General features: G+C 38.3%; 2 protein-coding genes across 2 annotated transcripts in view; one reads left to right on the forward strand and one right to left on the reverse strand.

Moving 5' to 3' along the window:
- Positions 1–23,569, forward strand: part of WAPL (WAPL cohesin release factor) — a 133,991-nt gene that overhangs the window by 10,523 nt on the left and 99,899 nt on the right. The window lies entirely within an intron of this gene.
- Positions 257–23,082, reverse strand: OPN4 (opsin 4). Its single transcript, XM_063163993.1, is given in 13 exon segments — positions 257–2,983; positions 3,670–3,705; positions 4,139–4,207; positions 4,721–4,867; positions 6,416–6,596; positions 7,734–7,841; positions 9,475–9,639; positions 10,501–10,672; positions 12,589–12,792; positions 13,966–14,013; positions 14,016–14,098; positions 16,012–16,154; positions 22,787–23,082. Coding segments are annotated over 13 exon segments (1,575 nt in total). The 5' UTR covers positions 22,814–23,082; the 3' UTR covers positions 257–2,791.

The raw sequence follows: 23,569 nt of genomic DNA on the forward strand, positions 1-23,569 counted from the left end.
ACAGCTGCTGGAGTACAAAAGGCCACAGGGAAGTGTCTCAGATTTGCCCTAGTCCTGTCACACTCCAAGTCACTGGAACATGTCCAAGTGCATGGTAAACTACAGGCGGTCTCTGCAGAACAGCCTGTACAGTTGACTTTAAGTGAAACGTGAATCATCTCAGTCCTAAATTATTTTAATCCAATCAGTCATCTGTGTTGAAGGGTGTAAAGAGACAGCAAAACCAAGAGAATGGCTGCCAAGTGGAGGATACAGGACACAAATAAATCTGCTGGGATGAGATGAAATATGAACTAATAATGATTTATTCCAAATGCCGCAGGGGTTACAGTGTGGAACCACTTGTAGAGATATTCAGATGAGATGAATTTTGTAGGCTTTCCCCTGGATGATTTTTATAGACACAGCAGAGGTGAAGGAAGGCAAAGCTGTTAGCTACACAGAGAGTACACACAAGGGTTTTGAAGTGCTCACAAACAATTTCTCCCTAATTAATATATGCTTTACAAGTCTCTTGTAAGTAGATGAGCGTGAACAGCTGTAGTTCTTTTTATAGATACAAACTAATCTCTAATACATGTTGGAGTTGAAGGATACAGAGAACAACATGCTGGGGATTCGTAAAGCTCTTCTAGCCATGGAAGTATTCTTTTTATACCCTCTAAAAGTGGAAGGGAATGCAGAAGAATGCAGTCTTGAAGAGTACTGCTTGGAACAAAGTCATGACTGCAGCAAAGGATGTAGCTATTAGTGACATGTATCATACACTCCTTGTTAACACATCAAACAGCACATGTGAGTTAGACCTACTTTATTGACAGATTCAGTCTTTTGTGACCCATATGAAACAGGCAGCATTTGCTATTGTTTCTTCCCATCTTTCAGTAGTGTCAATGGCCTTTGTGACAAAGAAAGAATTACATGTTTCGTGCTTTTAAATATTTTTTAAAAGCCTCAGCAATAAGTTGTAATAGAACCCCTTAGACCTGAGGAATATCTTTGAACATGTTTCCTGTTTGAAGATGTTTTCTGTCTTCTTTCTCTTATTGCTAGCTGTATATATTATCAGTTTAATATTGTCCTCTGCTTGGTGACAATATCCTGTTGTGGTAGGTGAAGGGAGAGACTGTAACAGCTCCTTTCCATCTCTGATGACTATGATTTCATTTACATAAAAACACTGTGGATTTTGAACAGTGTGTTTCTTTTGGCAGTTTATTACCAGCCTGAATGCCTCACTTTTTTTCATGATTAACATTTTGTCTGCTGCAGAAGTCATATCACATTCATTTTTAGTTTTAATAACCTTCCTTTTAATAAACCACAGTTTGACCTAAGTTTCCAGTGGTTTACTTCAAAACAATGCTCTAGACCTTCTGGAACCCACTGATTTTTCCCCTCAAAATAATAAGTTAATTACATTTTTATTGATTTTATGGCTTTTTCTGATGTGATATAGGAAAGAATTGATTTACTTAGGACAAAAAATGCCTTGCTGGGTTCCCTCCATTATTGCAACCAAATGAAAAACTGCTGGAGGGCCTATGGGGCAGAACTGTTTCAATAGTGCTTTGTGCCCTGTTCTTTCTGGCTCAGCCCCACTTTGGACCGAGTGCTTTGAATTGCAAATGAATTTTGTTCACTTCTTCTTATGCACTAGGAGAGACACTAGGGAAAAGCAGAAAGTCACTAGTGATAGAAATTTTTCCCTTTCCTTTCAGAAGAAAGAAGTACAATCTTGTGGATTTAGTCACTGCAGAAGAAAACCCTCAGCTATACAAATGCTGCTGTTTAGAGAAGGAGAAATGAAAATGCCAAAGTGGGAATGATGTGGATTTCATACATCTCTAGAACAACTATTTTTGGGGAACTAAACCTTCTCCTCCCTATATTTACTTTAGAAAAGCACATCAAAGAGTAAACAACTTTGAAGTATCAAAAAGCAGATGTATTGACTTACCCATAAGACATTTCAGTACAAACATTGCTTTGTATTCTGGATTCTTTTCATGAAACCTGCTAAAGGAAAGTCAGAAGGAATTTCATAATAATCTCCTATAGCTTTGTGGAAGTTAGCTGAGAATGGGTTAAAATAATCTCTTAAGCCACTGTTGGAAAAGAAGCTAATTATGGAAAGGACCACAGTCTTTTCCTCAAGTTGTTACTCCTTTCTCTTTCCCTGTCTCACAATTAAAATAAAGACATGAGACTTTAAATTACTGCTAAAGTGCATTGCTTTTCATTGGATTGTAGAAGAAAATGTGGGAAAATGTGTCATTAATGAGAGAAGGGGGCACTGACTGTGTAATTAAGTTTACATTTGGTTGAGAAACTTCACAATAATGAAGAAACCATCATCAGGAAGTAATGTACATTTCCCCCCAAATTTCTCAGCTTTAGCTCTGTAATAGCTTTGAAGTTAATACACCAAGTGAACAAAGCCAGTTTTGAATATTATACTTCCCTCTCAGGTTAATCCTAGGAGGTTTCTAGGTAAGGTCTGTGCAGTGGTGGGAACGTATGTGAGCAGAGTAAAATCCAAATGAAAAATTTTTTTCGTGAGCCGCATAAAAAAGAAATATTAAAATTACATTGTGACTCAGATCAAGATCTGATGCACTGGAGAGAGTTCTGATGCTGGAAAGATCACTCCTCATATTTTTATCCTTGCTTGTCTTGTGCTGTGTCTTTGTAGGAGCATTTCAGACCAATCTAGGAAGGTATTCTGGATTCAGCCTGTCCACAGCTGTTCCAGAGCTGTTGGCTAAGGTGATATTCTTGCACCAGTCACTTAACTGCTGGACTTCTTGTTCTGCTTGTGACTGCTGGATTTAGGGTGCAGGAAACCAGAGTTGTATGTAGAAGGCAGCTCTGCTCCTTGGACACTGCTGCATGTTATTGTAATACTGGGTATCTTGACTGAAGATGGTCCCTGGTGAGACTCTCCTTTTCTTTGTCCAATACTGTTCAGGCTCTCTCTTTTCTAAAGGATGCAAAGATTTACAAGAAATGGACAACACAAGCATCTACAAAGAGATCCCATTGAATCATCTATTTAAAATGACATATATTTAGCACTTTGCTACTCCCCATGGCTGACTGAAAATCAAACTTAAATGATGGAGGGAAAAGTAGATCTGAACATTATTTTAATATTTCATGAATAACTTATGAAAAAAACCCCCACCTGTTAAACAAGGTAGTGTACTAAAGGATTAAAGACTTTGCATTTGCTACTTAATGCTCGTCTACTTTGAAGAAGGACCAGGCTAATGACAGCACATTCAACTATGAACAGAAAGACTGTGAATATGCTCAGACAGCCTATGAATTCAATCAGGTGAAGAGTCTCTCTATAAAGAGGAGCTACTTAGGGTCATTGGGCAAGAGGTAATGTAAAATATAGTGTTAACAGCATGGATAATTTGAAGGGGGAAGCAAACTACCTAATGAGTTAAAAATTGAGGGAAAGATTAACTAGCATTTTTTTTACAGTAAGCAGCATCATTTCCAGGTCTGCTGAGAATTAAGGCAAGTTGATTCACTTGTGAGAGATGTCAGATATTTTTACCCATATGCTGTAGCTGTGTTAGATGAAGAAGAAACAGACACTAATACAACAAACAACATCCTACTGAATTGGTGACATGGCATATTTCAAAAACTGACCTTGATTTCCTCCAAGCTGCATGTTTTAGATGTTTGCTGCAACCCAAAACAGAGAACATTAAATAGTTAACTACATCACTTTGTACAGCAGTTCTTGCCACAGGACTAAGGCTGTCTCAGAGGTATGAGCCATCAGAATGGCTGTCTCAGCTTAGCATATACACCATTAACATAAAGATGGCACAGAGTTAATGCTTCCATGAAGGAAATCACAGATCTCATTATAGGACTTACTAAATTCAAGAAAATATTCGGATTCCTTGAAGAAGCTGAACTTCAGAAGAATCCTGTAATACCTATGTTCAACTTCTGCTCAGTTTCAGCAGTGGTCTACCCTTTGTGGTCATGTTTTCTGTGTTGTTCTGGGAATGTTGTGTAATTTTTGCATCTCAAAAACAACCTAATTTGTGCTCAGGGACTGGGATTGTCATTAGTTTTTGTTGCCAAATATTAAAATAGCAGTTCTTACAGTAGGTGTAGTCATGTACTCTGTGGCATTCAGTTCCACCATCAATATGTCATCAGCATCTACAGCTGTCTGAAAAATGAACACAGATAAAACAGATGTAAATGGCATAAAGGTATGTCACAATGTAAGACATATGCAAAACGCATAGTGGAAAAAAAGAAGACAGCAAAGGACTGACTGAAAAGCAGTGATATATTAAAGATAGCCTTGTTTTTTACATCTTACCATATTTGTTCATTTGCTAACAAATGGTGGGACAACCAAGATCAATCAAGTAATTTGGACAGCAAAAGACAAATATTACTAAATACACACTTAAAACCAAACACAAGACAACTCTCCATTCAGATTTTAAGTTCTCTAAAACAGCAGCAGAAATGCAATGAAGACAGCTGAATAATGAACCAGGGTGGGAATAAAAAGCTGATGACCTTTTACAGCCTGTAAGTCATTATTCATTGTGTTAACTCATAGGTTATCCGCATCTTTTTGGCAGGAACCTTCATGATTAATTATGGTAAAATGTGCAGATTTTTTAACTTGTCAGTTGTTAGAGAATTTAGGTATTACACAGTCTATTACCTTCCCACAATTCCCAGAATCCTGGCTTGTCAGTTTGGCTCTTATGTCACTATTCTGAGTTGTGTCTTTATCTGTTTCGTAGGAAATTTGTCTTCTGGCAAGTCTGGAGAACATACTGGGAGTATCAGTTTCTGTTTCAGTACAGCCCTAAAATTAATACAGCAAAAACATTTACTCTAGGTCCTTTAGACTTTCATCCAGTTTGCCCCAGACAAACCTAGAGAGAAATCATAAAAGAGACAGGCATTGTATAAAAGACATTTCACAAAAATTCTGCCATATATAATTTCATAAAAGTCTGCTTATAAGAAGTACAAATAAAACTATCAACTCTTTTGCATCTAAAATTCAGCTTACTTTTTTTTTCTTCCACAGGGTGCACTGCAAAATTTGAAAGAAAATAGTGTTTTGTTACAATCTATTGTTGAAACTTCTCTGATGCATCTTGTAGCTCCAAGGAGACAGTGTTGCCACAGTACTGGCCACTTAGGAAGCACAGGTGTTTGGAGGAATTAGGGCCAAAGTTTCCAAAGTGGCTTGAGTAGAAGCAGAAGCAAATAGAAGGAGATGTCTCAGGACTGCAGAATCAGTGCTTTATAAATATTTTTTTCAGTAAGGAGTCCTGGGTTTATAAACTTTGTTCCAATTAATGGGAAAACAAAGCCATGTTACTGAGGGAGTCTGTTGTTTTTTTAACAATCAAGATTTGCAGTGTAAGCGATGCAATATAAAGATGTTCCTTTTCTATTAGCCACTTTTAAAACCATCCACCTGACTGGAGGCTACCAGCCAGAAGTATTTCATTTTGATTGGACTGAGAAGTCAAAAGAACAGAGAGGGCAAAGGAATTGAAATGTCACTGTTAAAAACAACTGTCAGAATTCAGCGCTTGGCTGGACTAGATACAATTATTATCCTGACTGTGAAAAAGAACTGCCAAGAAATTTTTTTCTTTTCAGTTATTTGCAAGTTTAGTTTGAAATTACTGCAATGAACAAACTGATATGCCTATTTAGTTAGCAATATAACTTTGAGTTACAGAGGGGAGCCTGGATGCCAAGTACTTGCCCTGTTTTCAGCTGCTGTGTAAAACATTTGTTTCCACTTAGATTGGCAGCAGCAAGCCGTTGAGGTCTTCTGTGAGAAAGATTCTGTAATGGATTTACTGATTTGTCTAAATCTGATGATTAATATGTTTCCAAATACATCTCATTTTCAGAAAGCATTATCTATTTCATTACAACCTTGCTTTCACTAGAGAACTATTTTGTGACCAGCAGTTTCTTTTTTCTTCATCCAGACTGCAGATCTGTGGTGAGACAAGCACAACTTAAAAGTATGATCAGACTTTCAACTGAGCTCTATACTGCCTTTATTGTTACTTATAGGTAAGGCTTTATAAAGCCTTACCTATCAGTAACACCTTACTTTCTAAAATTCCTGTTGTTCCATCTTTCCACTCTTCCTGCAGTGTCACCAACCATCAAGAAGAAAATTATCTACATTCTGCTTTTATACTTAGCCTTCTATCTTTGATTTTGCTTTGTCCCTCCACTTTCTCTGGAGTTTTTATAACAAGCACCATAATTCATTTCATTGAAAGAATCTACCACTTGGAAGGACTCTATATGAAGATGAATTGCTTTGCAATTAGAAATGGGTGTATGGGAGGTGTATGGGAAGTGTCTCCCTTACTGATTCACTGTCAGAGAGAGAAGACAGTCTCCTTTTTCCTTTCTGCAGCCCACTTGTCTCAGAAGATTGGCTGGTTACGGTCGCTCGTCTGGAGGAGTGGTAACTGCTGGAGGACCGTGAGTCTTTAGGAGAAACTCTCAGTAGGGGTCCAAGGCAAGGAACATATGTTGCAATGGCTCTTCTAATGGATAAGAGGTAGAACCAGTCAGATTTTTTTTTTTCTGTCAGCACAAAAATTCAATCATCATAAACAATGCATTTATTCAGAGAGATGAACTAATGCTGCATGGACTGGAAAATTACTGGGTACAAAAAGAGTTTTCCAGATATCAGATAGCTCATATAGAATCACCCTGCAAGATCACTTATTCACAGTGTTTGCAGAACTCAAATTTATTGCTTGGCAGGGATAAGGGCATTAAAATATAACTTTGGAACTGAAGGGAGCTATTAAAACAAGGTTTTATCTGCTTTCAGCTTAATCAGGGCAAAAATAAAATTGTGTCCCTTTAAACTGAACCTCGCTGAAGTACTACATAATGAATTATTTTAATCTTCCCCTAAGCAGCTATTCTAGCTCCTCTTACACATCTGTTTGCTGGCTATCTGTAGAGTTGTACAGAATGTGCATTTATATTACTGTATTACTTTGCTCATATGAAGTGTTGGAAAACTCTGGCCTAGCTTTCCTGTTCCTTCCCCACAAAGATGTTCCTGCCCACCTCTTCTCTGTTGAGTTCCTCAGTAGGTCTTTGTAGGTGGCGAAACAACAGCCTGTCTGTGGCATTGCTGCCATCTGTCAAATCTCACTGCCTGCATCTGAACTTGGAGTGGCAGTAACCCTTCATTTTAGCTGTCAGAGGAAATACTACCTGAAATTTGAAAGCCTTGAGAAACATGAGGAGGATTCACAAAACAGGGAAGAAGTGGTTTGGCTCCCTGTATTGCCTCTCTCACTGGCCTGGTTAATGTAACAAAGTGCTATTTGCAACTCTGCCCTATGTCTGCTTCTCATGAAGACAGTTAAAAATCTGTGGTGCTTTCCTTTGAGATGGAAAGGTTTCTTTTATCATGCAATAGGTAAATACAGATCAGTATCCATAAGCATCTCTAACTACCATCTGCTCAGGAGTTTGTTCCAAGTGCAAATTCCACTGACATTTCTGTGGCATGAGGAGTGTTCCTGGGGAGGGCAAGGCTGTCCTACAGAGTTAAAATGAGCAGGTGAAGGAGAGTTCAGGTACTAGACCTAAAAGTGACAAATTTACTCTTAGATTTTCTTTGCTGTATTAAATATAGCTTGTAAGAGTGAACTTACCTGTATTTGGGATGAGTGATGGCATAAATGATGGGGTTATGGATGACAGAAGCTTTGGCAATCACAGCTGGTATGGAGTTCATGAAGGGTGTTAGGACGTGGGAATACCTAGAGTAATGCAAACACATCATATATTTACTACTGAGTTCTGCATTGTCTATGCAGTTATACAGTGGCAAGACAGGCTTTAGGGCTCTAAAGAGAGTTAAAGAGGAGTTCTGTACCAAAACAGTGAGAGAACCAATTCTACATCATTTGCCTGTTAAGAGCAACATCAGTCTAACTGGATTTCTTGAGGCTTCTCTGATAGTACTTCACTACTATAACTCAGGATTGTGGTAATTCCCATGTTGTTTAACCTAGGGACAATGTCAGCCTTTTAAAAGGCCTTACCATCCTGGTGAGGAAGTTTCTCATCATACTATGGGAATATATATGCTCTGTGATGAGGTGGAAATGGTTTGCCAATTGCAGTATAAGAACCATTTTGTCAGCTGCCTGTTGAGATGCCATTTCACCTCCTAAGGCTTTTCCCTGACAAGGATAAGGATGTTTTCTGTGTACAATATTTAACATGGTTTCTCCTGATCATTCTTTAAACATTGATTAGAAGTATAAACCTTCACATATTCTGGATAACATCAGTGTGACCTTACTGGAATGGAGATTTTGACCCTGAGCTGAGACAATTCTTTGGTAAGGTTGATGGAGACTGCAGCTAACAGAAACAAATAGTGGCAAAGTCTTCTGTTTAAGCTAATAATGCCTGTGTTTAAACTAATAATTCCCAGAAAATGCAACCTGTAGACCAAAAATATTAGTGAGCATGACTGTGTGCTAGCTCACTATTCTGCATTCAAAATATTTTCTAAAGGAATTAAGGTTCTTCCTTCCTTTTTCATATGTTGTTGCTCTGTCAGATGAATTGTCTTTAGTCCAAGACTATAACCACAGACTCCATGTCTGCCTCCCATATGTAGCATGCTGAAAGATTTTATCTGAGTCCCTTGCAATAAAATTTCACAGAAGACATCCAGGCTTGCTTATTAACCTGAAAAATCCCAGTAGGATTGCCTAAAAGACATAGCACAGAAATGGAAAAATCTGTGTGAAGCTATGTTGCTCCCAAGCTACCTTTATAAGGAAAATTCAAAAGTGCTAATTTCTAACATACTGCAGAATTACAGAATCGTTCATTTGTTCAGATTTTTGAGAGTGTGAGACATGGAGCAGAAGTCAAGTTCAGCAGGTATTTGATCCTCCTAAGGCAGATGCTGAATTGTATGCAACAGCACAACAGTTCTACATAGGGGTTTGCTGTAACACAAAAAAATGAATATACTTTTGTAGATTAAAGAAGTAGGGGGGGGGAAAGAGAATCAGCCCCTGGGAGGATCTTTTTGGAGCGCTTTACTTAGCATTTTGGTGCTAAATAAAGTTCAGATAGTTCAAATATCCCAGCATAGAGAATGCATTCAGAAATCTTCAGCATGGCAGTTTGTTCCTAGTAATAATAATCTTGTTTTCTTTCTCTTTCTCTTTAATTTTCTTAAAGTCAAACTAAGGAAAAAAATCAGTCAGCATGTGCCCCATTGGTTAAATATCACTCCTAAATATTTGAATGTTTTGGACATGCTTCAGAGGTCAAACGTGACAAGTAGTTTTGACTTTCATCTGTCTTTTACAGTTTCACATCTTTTGCTTTCACGGAATATTGCTTTGCTGATACATTTATAATTACCCAGCAAAAGCTACCAGAGCAACAACAGAGTATGGTGACCAGGAAATGACAAAAAACAAGATGACGATCAGTGCAATTTTGGCCATCTTCCACTCATTTTTCATCCTCTGATACTGTTTCTGGAACTCTCTATTCCCACGTTTGCATCCAAATGTCTGAATAGATCTAGGGAAAATAAACATACAACAGCAAAAAACAAAGGTAGGGAAGTGAGCAAATAGCTTCATGAAGTGGGACAACAACTACCCTTCTCCTACTTTAGGCTAAAACTCATGCACTTTTATTGCACATGAATGCAAGTACTGACCCATGCTTCCCAATGTGATGCACTTCAGTTGCACTCATCAATGGCAAAAGCCACATGTGCTTTAATGAAAAAAAAGTAGCAGAAAACTACCAAAAGATTTTCCACATAAAGCAGGTATTCAATCCAATTGAATTATGCTGAGTTGAAGACACTTAGAGGAATCTTTGCTTCCCTGGGTCTGTTTTGCTACCTTGCTGTCACTTTGAACTTCTGAGCTAAGTGATCAGATCTATGAGATGGGATCTATGGGACTGGTACCCACAGATCACACATGGAGTGGCAGGCTGCCCTTTATGTTTAAAGCATTAGCTTTTTGTTTCAGAGTCCTGCTATTAAATCTTTAATCTCCTTTTTTATTTAAATTTATAGTTCACTTCCATCTATTTTTCTGTGAAATAGTTATTGATACACTGTCATTAGGTGTTTCTGAGAGCCCTTTTTTTTTTATTCTGGTTGGTTAATTTCTGTACTCTTTCCCATGTCATTAGATAATACACTGATAAGCTCAGGCCTCAATTCAAGAATAGCCCTTCTAAGAATCATGTCTTACCCTGTTGTCTATTAACAGAATTCTTGTTTGGTTTTCTGTTTCAGTTGTGCTTACAAAATAAATGTGTGGAACTAGTCCAAATTTTCTTCTGTTCTTTTTTTCTTTGTTTTAAGAAAACAAACAGTCACTTAAGCACAAGGATAAAAATTTAGGGCTGTTGGCTACTTACTTGTTGGCCTTCTTGATAGCCTCAAAGATAGAGACATAGCTGTATATGATAGCAATCAAAGGAATGAAAAAGACAAAGCAGAAAAGCAGCATCGTGTAGGCACGGACTGATGGTGTGAAAGTCATGTAGTCCCAGGAGCAGGAAGTCAGCAAACCCTCAGGAACATATGCACCTAGAAAGGAAGATGGGAGAAGTTATAAACCATGAAGTGAATGTTATTCTGAGTGCAGAAGCTGGAGAAGATACTCAGAATAACATGGGATTTAGTCCTAGTCTCTGAAAGGGAAGAAGGGTTTACAAGGATAAACAATTCTTAATGTAAAGAACTTTTATATTTTCTTTTATTTTGTTTCCCTATTGTATTTATGCTTAACAGTCTAAGGCTTCAGAAAACTGAGTAATTTTGCTTCAGTCTTGAATATTGTTTAAAACTCATCATAGTAAAATGGATCTCTTCCAATACTTATTTGGGTCTGGGACCAGACCTGCATTGTTTTTCAATATCTCCATTTCCTATCAAATTGCTTTCTTTCTAAGGAGTCAAACCAATTGCTCTAGGTATCACTTTTCTAAGCATGTGCAGATATGAGAAATTTACTGGGCAAAAGAGAAAGATTTAGTGTGTAGACCAAATAATTTTGTGATGAAGTAAAGCTAAGGAGAAGTAAAAAAAAAAAAAAAACAAAAACAAAACAAAAAACCCCAAACAAACAAACAACCCAAAAAAAACCAAAAAAACCACCCCACCTCAAAACATACCTAATGTTTTGCTTGAAATAAAATGTATTATCTTTAAAGGAATAGTTTCAAACTGTTAAGTAAATAAGTTGGCAGTAGCAATGTTTTTCTACTCTGAATTTTTCATTTTAACTGTTTATGCTGATATTTTTCTGTTCCACTCTTAAAAATATTCCACCAGATGTTCTCAAATGCATCTAATTACAGTGTGAGAGTTCATACTGTGGGCACTATTACAATCTAATTACAAGATAATAACACCCTTCAAGCAATTATTCCACTTTCTTCAATTGAAAGTCTATAATGTAAGGCTATATTGTCATTTTGTTATTCTAACAGCTTCTCACTCAACTAAAGACTGCTTCTGTCAGTATTGCAGTTTGCCTGCTTAAGCATGCTTCATGTTTAGGGGGACCAGAATGGCAATAATATGACAATAACAAAACTCTGCCGAAATTCTGCTCAGTACCTGAGTTGGTTGTTGCATCCTTTACTAGTCAAACATGTCTATGTTCTCACCTCAGTTGGCAGACACATTCTGGAATTAAGGAGCATAATGGTAGGTTGAGGTTTTGAGTGATGAATTCATTCTAACTTAGTGACTGCAACTGGTGACTCTCAGGAAATAAACTAAATAGTAGTGAGGCAGATTGCAGTGAGGAAGAATAACAGAAACTTGCTTTGTCACAAATTGCAGTGATCAAGGTTCTGTATGAATGTTCCAATTCCCATGTGTAACATTCACATTTACAAAAGCATTTTACTTACTACTAAATGCCATGCTTATTGGAAGCCAGTGACAACACCAATGAGTGAATGGAGAATGTGGGCAACACCAAGAGCAATTTGTCCATCAAAAACACAGTCAAGATTTACTGAAAATCTCCTGGCACAAATGCTCAGACTCTTTTGTGAATGAAAAGAATTAGATTGACACTGCTGTCTTAGCACTGTTGGGGAGGAAAACTCATCAGAAATAACACAAATACATTTATTTAACTTATAATAAATTTATATATTGTTAAATTTGATTCAATGGAAGTAGACATGGGATAACGAGCAGGCACATTCTTAATAAATTTTGGGCATGAATTTATCTACTGTCCTTTATGGAGCAGGTAATGTGCTTAAGGAGAAGTGCCACTGTCATATAATATACTGTAATGCCCACTGCATTCTTTTCTTTTGATTAGAGACCTTCAATTTCAACATGTATTTCATCTCTTTTTATTTCAAATTGGTCTACTCAAGCCACATATGTGAGCTATTCATTCAACCCGCTTCTGTACCTTTAACTGGTCTTTAATCCAAGACTATGAGGGCAAAAAAGTTTTATTCCAATTCACTTACTCCATCCAAAGAAGGGTGGGAGACTCCAAGCCAAAGAGTACAGCCAGACTCCTACCAGGATTATTAGGGCCTTCTTCTTTGACGTCACTCCAACAGAAGCCAGAGGTTTAGTGATGACAAAATATCTGTCCAAGGCAATCACCATCAAAGTGATCATAGATGTAATGCCAAAAAGAGCTCCGCAGAAGGCATACAGCTCACAGCCTTGCAATGAAGATGACAGAAGTAGCAGTGAAATTAATTTGCCCATGCTAATTATTTCTGGGAGAGTTCAAGTCTGTGTTTCTAATGAACTAATGTCTTCTGGAATTTGTAAAGCAGTGAAAGTTGAGTTTTCCTGCAGTTATAATGCTACTTCAAAGCTGCTGTCTGTCTTGCTAATTACATTATCCATGGAGATAAACTTCACAGATTTTGTTTGCTTCAATTGCCGGAGACAGTGATACTTAACATATTTTCACTCATTGATTTCTGGTGTTTCTAGTGGGATCATTTCAGCAGTCCATTAATATCTCATTTAACTCCAGTTTTACTGCAGGTCCCATAGAGCAGCTGTTTTGCTTCACAATGGGACATAGTTACTTTGGTACTGTTCATATCTCAAGGGCAGCAAAGCTGAAGTAAATATGAATACATTAATGAGTAATTCAGCTGAAGTAAATATTCAGACTATGAATGCATGAATGAGTGATTTTAATTGTTCAAACAACCTAATGATTAAAAGCAGTGGTTTGGATTAGTTTTAGCCTGTATGCAAATGAGCACTTAATGGAAGTAAAATAAAAATATGCTTTTGGTCATCAGAGATCAAAATAGCAATTTTACTTCTGTGAGTTTCCTTTCTGTCAGTACCTGTTCAAGAGGCAAAGACTAGTCTACCTCTTACCACAGTTATATTGGAAGAATGAAAGCACCTTCATTCCACATTTTCTTACTACACAGAAAGTGTAAAACTTCTGTTGTGAAAAATCAGATTTTCCAGGCTTTCTTGCCTCAGCATGCCAGGTGCAAGTCCCAGAGCAGGTTATTTAAAAGGGCTTTTAAGCTGGTGTGCTGAGGGGGAGTGCTTCTTTGTCAGAGGACTCTGACAGTAACTAAGTCATGAGGTGATTGGGGAAGAGCGCTGGCAAGAAGATTAGTGCTGTGCCTCATGTTGCCAAGTGATGCCTTTGCATCTGTCTCATTAATGTAATTTTCCTCTCATGATAGCAGTGTATTTATTACACACAGACACAAGTATTCCAAGAAATGTTTGTGACAACACTGAAACAATGTTGGGAAATGTTCTCAATATTGCAAGAGTACCTGAGGGTAAATAGATGAACTGCCACTAGGGTAAGAACAAACAGTGAATTCTTAGAAAGAATATATACAAACCTTTCTCACCAAAAATCCAGTGTTTGTAGAGGCTGCTGGTGAAAAAACTGGAGACTGTGTAATGGACATCAGGAAGTCACTAATAGCTAGATTGATGATGAGTATGTTGGCTGGAGTCTGAAGGCTCCTACTCCTACAGAGATCAGAAGAAATGTTGCTAAACACTGCTGCACTGTTAATTATGCTGTTACTCCTTCCTGTGAGCTCACAAATCCCAAGCAACACTCCATGGTAAGCTAAAGCAGAGTGCTTCTTGTTTCTCTCACGAGGGAACACATGCAGCAAGGCCCAGTTTTACACCCTTATGCTCCTGTGCATTTTACAGGATTGCTTTGATAACCAGCTCAGTGATGGGGATAAATCACACTGTTCTTTCAATATTCTAACCAGTGTCCTGCATGTCCATGATTAGCAGGAAGTTGGAGTTGGTGTACAATATGGATGTCTGGATCTGGGCTGTGTTAAGTAAGGGACATGCATTTTCCACTGCTGGCAAGATCAACAGTGGCTTCCTAATACAGGGATTAAGCAAACTCACTATGAACCACGTCAAGCCCTTTGCTTTACATCAGTTTTTCTCTTTGGCACTCATTTCACTTGCCCAGACTCTGTCTTTAAAGGAGCAATAAGCAGCCCTCAGTGTGTTCTGCCTGCTTTTGTTATTCATAATATTAAAGTACTATGCTTTAAAAGGTGCACATAAAAACTCAACCAAGAGCTCTTCACTTTGGGGCTCAGTGTAACTACTTAGCTCCTTTTTCAATTTCAGTCTTAGGCATAATAGAAAAATAAATGAATGAACTATGTTTTTTTGCACTGGTCCAGAACCAATCACTAGGACCACCATCCCCTTTCTGTCAATTTATGAGCAAGGAGGTATTATTAGTAGGTGCTTATCAGTTGTGTGTATTTGTTTGTAGTCTGCAAAGTCACTGAGCACATTTATGTTTCAGGCAGCTGGTCTCTTATGGTTTGTCATTACCTGAGGGTGCTTTGTAAGCACCTAAATGTTTTCTGAATTTTTGATGTAGTCATTATTTTGTTATCAGTATCCCTTTCTGTCTTCATATCACCTTCAAATGAAGACAAGCTGTGTCCTGAAGTGGAAGTGCCATAACTGGATTTCCTGTATGGGACCATCCAAAGAGCTAAGCTGGCTCATGTACTTCATCCTCACACATCTGATCTGCATGCCAACACCTTTTCTCTTCTTAAGGCCACTGCCATTCTCACTTAAGTATGCCATTCTACTCTGAATGAATGTGCTGAAGCCCACTGGCAATAAATACAGGTTTGAGACCAAGACAGCTTCCATCTACACTCCAGTGATCTAAGTTAACACAGCCAAATGATCCTATAATTCGTTGCTGTTATTTTGGTTTATTACATTTGTGCCTAAAGACCAATCATATAGTAGAAGTGCACTGGCTTTAACATCATGTCAATGCTGTGCTCCAGTGTAATAAATCAGACACAGAATGAGGGGTGAACAGGAATGGTGAGCATATGACATTGTTGTCAGAGATCCAATTTCCCTCAGACAGAAAAGTTGGAATGTGGTTTTAGTTAAAAGGAAACAAGCCAAATGTTGGAAAATGTGAAAAAATGAGACATGGCCACTAATGAACAGGGCGGGGGGGGGAAGAAAGAAATGGATTAATAAGAAACAGGAGGAAAGAAACATCTAAAATAGAACAGATTTGTGAGGTACAGAGGTGCAAACCAGTACATCAGTTCAATGCAGACACAGTTAGCCAGTAGAAAAAAATTCACTGTAACATTTCTGCTTTGGCTGCATTTCTATAGCTTGGAATATCTGGGTGGCTCTTTGCAATTTTCCTAACAATTTTGCTATGGCTGTGGTTAATGGGAAGAAATCAGAGGGAAATGGCAAGTTGCCACTCTCTTCCTCCAGCGTTGTCTCTTGTGCATTTTACACTGCCAGTCAAGAAGTCTGACAATATTCCTGGACTGTGTTTGCAGCACACAGGATACAGCTCAAGTTCATACATTTGAATATTTAAAAAGACATTCAAAGAAAGTTACCTGCAGAAAGCATAGAAGACCAGGAAATTACCCAGAGTTCCTGTAATCCCCACTATAAGGATGACAACTCCAATTGTATAATGGGCATGATCTGGGACATCCACAGTGGGAAAGGCACGAGGAACATCTTGCACTGTCATCTTCTGTGGAGCAAATAAGAGGTCTTAGGTATATTGCCAAACTTTTCTGAACAAGCTGGCATGTGCTTCTCTAGAAGGGAAAATGGTCAAGAATGCAAAAAGGCAACAAGCAAAAAAAAGTCAGAATAAATTCAAATTCCATCTACTGGTGAATATTTTTGGGGCATAAATATGCCATCAGCACTGCAAAGGGCAAAGGTTGTATACTTACTGTCGATTTAGAATTTTGGGGAAGAAAAGCAAAATATTCTCTCCCAAAAGAAAAATAAGGATCTGAAGGAGAAAAAGAGACAGGAAGGGACCTGTCTCTTTTTACATCTGATATCAGGTAATGCAGTATTTAACAAGAAGTAAGCTTCCTACAGATTTAATTTCAGGAAAGTTTCTGTACCTGTGAAGTACAATTTCAGTTGTCCTCTGACATCATGGGCTAGACTTCTCTAACTAAGTAGAAATGTTCTATGGATAAATAGGCATTTAGGCCTTTAGCAGTATGGCACTTCATTTTTCCCACTGAATAACAGTGCAGTTTGAGCTGCCCTCAAGAGCTGATTACCAAAAGCCTGGCAGCTTGAACAAGAGTCTTTTGGAAACTAAATTAAGGATCAGAAAAACTAAACCACAAATCCTTTCTACCTGGTTTCCACACCAGTTTTGCTTTTGGTCTGCCTGAATCAAGGTATTTTGCTCTCTGGGAAGTATTTCATAAACCATTTGATTGAAACATTTGTGTCTTAATCAGTTAATAACTCACAGCAGAATTCAGCAGCTAAGTCTGAAGATTTCAGTATTGGAAATGGGTATTTTTGGGCAATAGAGGTGGACATTACTTCTGAATACATCTGTGAGATCAGGCTGAGGTTATTACAGGCAGTGTGGATTTAAAACCAGTGTGCCAGTAGCAAGAGGTGAACCCCAGGAGTGCCTGGAATTTTGGATGAGATTGCTTTGTGTGCTGAAGATCTGCCCACAGCAATCCTCAACCACCAGAGCACACTCCCTGGGTTTCTACATTAGCAGCAATGAAATGCTGGACAAATACTCTGATCTTAGAGAAAGGAAATGTAGTTCTGGCTGTTACTGTAATTGGAGCAAAATGTTAAGTTTGATACACTAACTGAATGACAGTATCACAGCATTTATGGTTCAGGTTGCTGCAGCAAAGTGGAAGTTGGCATAACATCATTAACATCAATGGGCATTTTGCCCAGCTAGAAATTGCTGTGCTCAACATGCTGCCAGTAAACTAACTAACAAAAATAATCCCATACTAACAGAAAGTGGATAGGGAGAGTCTGAGATAAAACTCTTTCAAGTAAATAAGATCAGGTGTTCTTTGGTTTGGGTTGGTTTTATTTCTCCTTAGTCTTGTGGCTAGAACATTTTTAAACAGCTGTTCTGCAGAAAGTTAATTATGATTATTAGTGGAATGGAGATTTCTGAATGGAGATTTTTCTTGCTTTTTTCCCTGTAGCTATCCATTTAATCAGAACTAGATCAATGTAATAGAAATGAAGCAACTAAAGGAGCTTGTTTTGGCTACGAAGAATAGATTAAAGTGGCTTTAATGTGAATTAAATTTGTGGGGCACTAAGGACAAGGAAAAATTTGAAAGATAAATATAAATACACAGAAATCACAAGTGAGGCAAAATTAGTTAAGGGAAAATAGAAGACTTTAAAATCACTTATTCATTAATGAATCAAGTTCAGAGTCAATACAAGTGTCAAGTCTGAGAAAAAATAAAAGAATAATATTTATACTGGAGCAGTGCTAGGGCATAAATTATAAAACTACATATATGATCAGGAAAAGGTGTGTGGCAAAAGGAATAAATTTGCATTTTAGTGTGGACTTCATGTATGCCTTGGAATTTTACCAGAGGATACAACTCTGCTGTTCGCTAAGAGATAAAAATCAGTTATTTTAAAAAAAGTAGTTTCACTCTTTTCACTGGAAATACAATTATTATTTTTACATCAAAGGTACTAGCTGATCAAGAAGGCATTAGATCAGGCCTAAGCCCTTTAAATCCATCACTAAGTTGCATACATACACACAGCTTCCATAGTAGAAGACAAAAAGATGTGCCTGTATCAAGTTCAGCCCTGTGTCTTCTGCAGGAATCAAAAGAAAGAACAGGGAGAAAAAGATAGTGCTTGAGAAAATCAGGTCAGCAGGATAATCAAGAAATCAGATAATTCCCAAAGCCTTTCTCTATTTAGTTTCTCCAGTGCATTAGCCCTGTTTATTCTGTCTTCTATTATCATCACACAGTACAAGTACTTGGTTGTCAGGGGAGAATAAAAATCCTCCTGTTGCAATCCATATTGTAGCACTTGTCCTTTGAGAATACTCTGAACAGCTACTTCAGTTGCAATGATAATACACAGCACTGTTGCCTTGCATGTTTTCTGTTCAGCCTTCTTTCTATAAACACCTCATAATGAAGGTATTTGGACTGGGACTTGCACTATTTAACATTTTGTTGGCAATATGGACAGTGGGATCAAGGGCACTCACAGCAGCTTTGCTGATGACACCCAGCTGTGTGGTGCAGTCAGCATGCTGGAGGGAAGAGATCCCATCCTGGAGAGGGACCTGGACAGGCTTGGGAGGTCACACCATGCAGTACTCATGACCTTCAACAAGGCCATGTGCAAGGTCCTCCGTGTGGGTCAGGACAATCCCAAGCACAAAAACAGGCTGGGTGAAAAAGGGATGGGGAGTAGCCCTGGGGAGAGGGTCTTGGGGTGTTCATAGGATCACAGAATGGTTTAGGTCAGAAGGGACCTTAAAGATCCTTTAGTTCCAACACCCCTGCCATGGGCAGGGACACCTTCCACTATCCCAGGTCACTCAGAGCCCCATCCAGCCTAGCCTTGAACACTCCCAGGGATGGGGCATCCACAGCTTCTCTGGGCAATGTGTTCCAGAGCCTCACATCCTCACAGTAAGCAATTTCTTCCTGATATCTAATCCAAACCTACACTCTTTCAGTTTGAGCACATTGCCCCCTTGTTCTACCACTATGTCCTTGTAAAATTTCCCCACTGAAATCTCTTCTAGTCCCTTCAGGTACTGGAAGGCTGTTCTATGGTATCCTCAAAGTATCTCTTCCCCAGGCTCAACAAATCTAACTATCTCAACCTTTAGTCAAGATTAAAAGCAGTTTTTATAACTTTGTTTAGGTGTGTATGAAAACAGGGCTTTTACTAGAGCTGTGTAAGAATTCATGTTTTGAATCTCTGAAGGCATATCATTTATTATTTATCTACACCATAGTTTTGCAGAATCAATTTGAGAAGTGCCACACTGGTTCAGACAAGCATCCCTGACAAAACACCAGCCTGCCTTTAGCTAGGGCTGGGCATTTAATAGATACCAAAGGTGCATAATAAACAGTGATGTGGGAATTTAATTTTAAGAAGAGTCTTAATTGGTTTGTATCCTAAAACAGTGTTATTATCCATTGGAAAGGAAAATTTTAGTCCTCCATAAATTTTAATCCTCCATATATAGTTGTAATCCTTTGCTAAATCCTACTCTGTCATTTGCCTCAATAGATGCAGAGTCAAGCTATGGAGTTGCTCTGTGTCAGTGTGTTTCTTTCTGGCAGGTGTAAGTGTGTCCTTGTGGAAGCACTAGAGGGAAGCAGCTAGGTTTAATGAAGTTTGCCTTCTTAAAATGCTCACTGTTTTCCCTAAAGAAATATTTGTCTACCACCTCCAACAAAACAGAATTGTATTTTCAGTTGCCTTGCAGTAAACTTGCCTGAGACTTACAAACTTGGGATGCTTTCTAGGAGTTTGGAGAAAAGTAAATGTTTTATAGATAAGTATGTCTAAATCCTTGCTGCAGCACAATATGGAGCCTCATTATTCTATATTTATGACCTGCTGCCACAGCTGCTTGCAAAGGAGGCAGAATTCTTCCTTGAGGGACAATCTGAGGAACCAGCTTGCTTCTTTAGGAACAGACAGACTAAGGCTTGGTGCAAGCAGAGGAGGATTAAAAATTAAGCAGCCATAGGGCAGATTCATTAAGGCACATAAGGCAGAACTTGTATTTCACTATAAAGTTTGTCAAAATGTTCCAAGACACTCATCTGAGGACAGCTGAAAGGATGAAGGAACTCCTTTACAATCCAAACCAAAACCACGATTCCTAAGTGATTTGTCCAGGTTACAAGAAAGGCTAGATCAGATATTAAACCCAGGAATATTTGATGCCTGTATCTATTTTGTCTTGGGAATCCATTTATCATACAGTTGCCTAAAGAGAATATTTTCTAAATAGTTATTTCATAATTGATTAAATCAAAAACCCAAATGAACCAAACCAGTTAACTTCTGAATAGCTTCTAGTTGAAGACACCATTTTTGAAAGTCCAACATACATCCCCATAGCATAAGAAAAGTATTTCTGTATAAGTAATAAAAGGACAATATTCCAAGAACAGAATTCAACTATTACTGAGAAAAAACATCTGTTCTTTTTCAGAGTGAGGAAATAAAATCACATCACTTAAATGCATTCACTTGGTGATGTTTATTTCTGAAGTCCTACTAAAACTAACAGTCATGATGGCAGGAGCAAGGCCATGCCAGCAAATACTCATAGTAAATAAAATCTGATATAGCCCACTCCTCACAGACGCACAATGGCAAGAGTATAAGATCAGGTTTAGTTATAGGTACAGGGAAAAAAGTCCTCATAAGGTCATTTGGACATTTGAACATATTTCAGTTTCTGATTGATTGATTTGTATGACATCAGTTCTACAGCCAGGAGTAGAAAAAACTATGTCAGACATTTTTTTCAGCTACTCTTGCCTGAATATGGCAGAAGGATTGTATCTAATTTGGTGTAAAACAAGACAACAAAAGGGGGAAGAAAATAAGAGTGTTACGTGGTTGCTTTTATGAATTCGTCTAACTTCAAACTGTAGGCACTGGTTTTGCAGGAAGAATGTTGCAATAGAAGAGAGCCCAGTTCCAAAACACTGCAAGTTTTGGCAGTCCAAAGTGAACTTTGGCAATGTAACAAGTTTCTTTGTTCCTAATTTTCCTACAAGTGCAGGTAAGGAAGCCACTCATTTACACAGTATGACTTACACAACCAGTGATAGTGTTAGGCCTTTTACATTACAACAAATTACATAATTTAGCAAAACTATCTGACCAGAAACACTGTAATTTCCTGGGGTTCCTCATGTAGTGTTTGTACTGGCTACCTACAAGAGGCCTCAAACAACTGATAGCACTTATTTTCCTTTCCAAGTCCTTTCTCTGATTTCTGAGCTGGCCTCTGTGGGCACTTGCCCTGTGATGACAGGCAGCACAGAGAGGAGTGTAATCCCCCTCAATTATGGTTTCAGCAGGGTGACGCTAACTGCTAAGCCCTCTTTCCAGTAGACAGCAGGGCTTTCCATAGATGATGCTTGCCCTGTTGAGCAATTTGGATAGCAGATTTTGTATCCTGTCTTCCGGATTTAATCTCAGCCACAAGCAGCACACACTGCTTTCACTCCTGAAACGCTCTTAAGCCAGTCTTTGTGTCAAGTTAAAATGCAAAATTTTGGTGATACAGACACTTGACCTAGGGAAAGGGACAGCTAATGAGATTGTTCAGCAGAACATGGAAAAAATCAATTTTTAATTTTCCAGTGTAAATCACTGTATCCCCAGAATCCCTTTCCATTTTGCCATGCACTCTACAGTCCCTTTTCTCCCTCCCTATGTTCTGCTATCCTTTCTCACATGTTATTCATTTCATTTAGTTTTTGAATTGCCTTGGCTCAGGACACTTCCTTATTTATTTTTCTGTAATATACTTCAGATATCCAGGTTTTATTAAAAAATGGATTTTAAAAACCTGAAAAATTAGGTTGGTTTGTGTTTTCATGATAAAATTTTAAACAGACTTTAGCAAAAACAGCACATGAACAGAACCTGTAGTCCTACTAATATTCTAAGAGACAAAGCCAGGAAGAGGACTTCTGAACTCCTTTGGTTCAGCCATGTGGGGTGGGATGGAAAAAATTTTTAGCAAACCCAAAAAATTCCATCCTGAAGTGTTATCACAACATATTCTCACTTTCACACTTGCAAGGAAAATGTCTTTCTCTTTAGTATATAAAAACTCAGAAAGAGCTTTGATAGGACTTACCTGAGAAAACCTTCCAAAAAACTTTCTTGGGTAACTGCACCTAACTCTTTTAACATTTACATAAGCACTCCACTGCACTTACAGATTATTACAGAAATGATGGGGATTTCCGCCCTGAATAACAACACAAGGGAGCATTGTGTTTGAACTGCTAAACAGCACTTTAACGTACAAGAACATCTTGTTTTGATAGTTTGCAATGTATTTGATGCACTTTGCCATTAGACATTCCTGTCTGTCTTCTGCCCACACAACTGTGCTGAAAAACACCGCTTGTGCAGCCCTTTCTACATTAAATAAATAGTTAAAGGAAAAAAAATTAGTTTTAAAAGGTTTTGTTATGTCATTATTGCATTACAGCATAAAACATATACATGCTCCCTAACTGTCCATTTACAGTCCTATAAATGCCAGCCTTGCCAGAGATCTACATGCCACAGCTTTGAGTGACAGAAAACACTTACTGTTGGGGCTCTAGGAAGCAGATCCATCCGTGTGTAGGCATTGGCTTCAGAGTCATTCCATGCACTGAGGGACTCCACAGTTCTGGTGCTCTTGGTGTCCTCGGAGGGAAAACAGATCCCCTTCTGATTGGGCTGGTTATTCAGGTGAACAAAATCTAAGCAAAAACCAAGAAAGAAGAGCTGTTCTCTGAGTTTAAGTCAGCCACTTTACCTTTGTGTGTGCGAAGCAGATTATTGGATTCTTTGGAATGGTGTGAGATCCAGTGCAGAGTTCCTCACTGGAGCTTCAGATTGCTTCAGTCCATCATCAGCTCGGCAAAGGGCAGCAGCAGCGGCTTCCATTTAAATACAGGAGAGGGCAGAGTCTGCACATGCCCAGTTTGCAGCTTGTTCCATCTGATTGCAGCTTCACTTTAATGACAGTATAAAACTGATGCTCACTTAAAAGTGCTGGTACCTGGTTTTTGCCTTTGACCAATTTATGTCTGAATTGTAATGCTATTCCCACACTATCTCTGTATGAAGACAAAGAAGTTAAAAGGTGGAGTTCAATCTGTCTTAAATATACAGGTTTTTTTTCACCATATTGGTGAGTTAGTTTTTTTGTAGTCTGCTTTTAAAGACTATGCATGTGTACAGTTCTGCTGAAATTGTCAGAACTCAAATAGATTCTGATATTCAACAATGTGCTTGTATGCACTTCTGTCTTGTAGAATTAAGGTCATGGTTGTTTGTTGGTCGACTTCTAAAAATAAACAAAACATTGGGATAAACCCGGACATC

This window comes from Melospiza melodia, chromosome 9 (assembly GCF_035770615.1).
Source record: "Melospiza melodia melodia isolate bMelMel2 chromosome 9, bMelMel2.pri, whole genome shotgun sequence".
Taxonomy (NCBI): Eukaryota; Metazoa; Chordata; class Aves; order Passeriformes; family Passerellidae; genus Melospiza; species Melospiza melodia.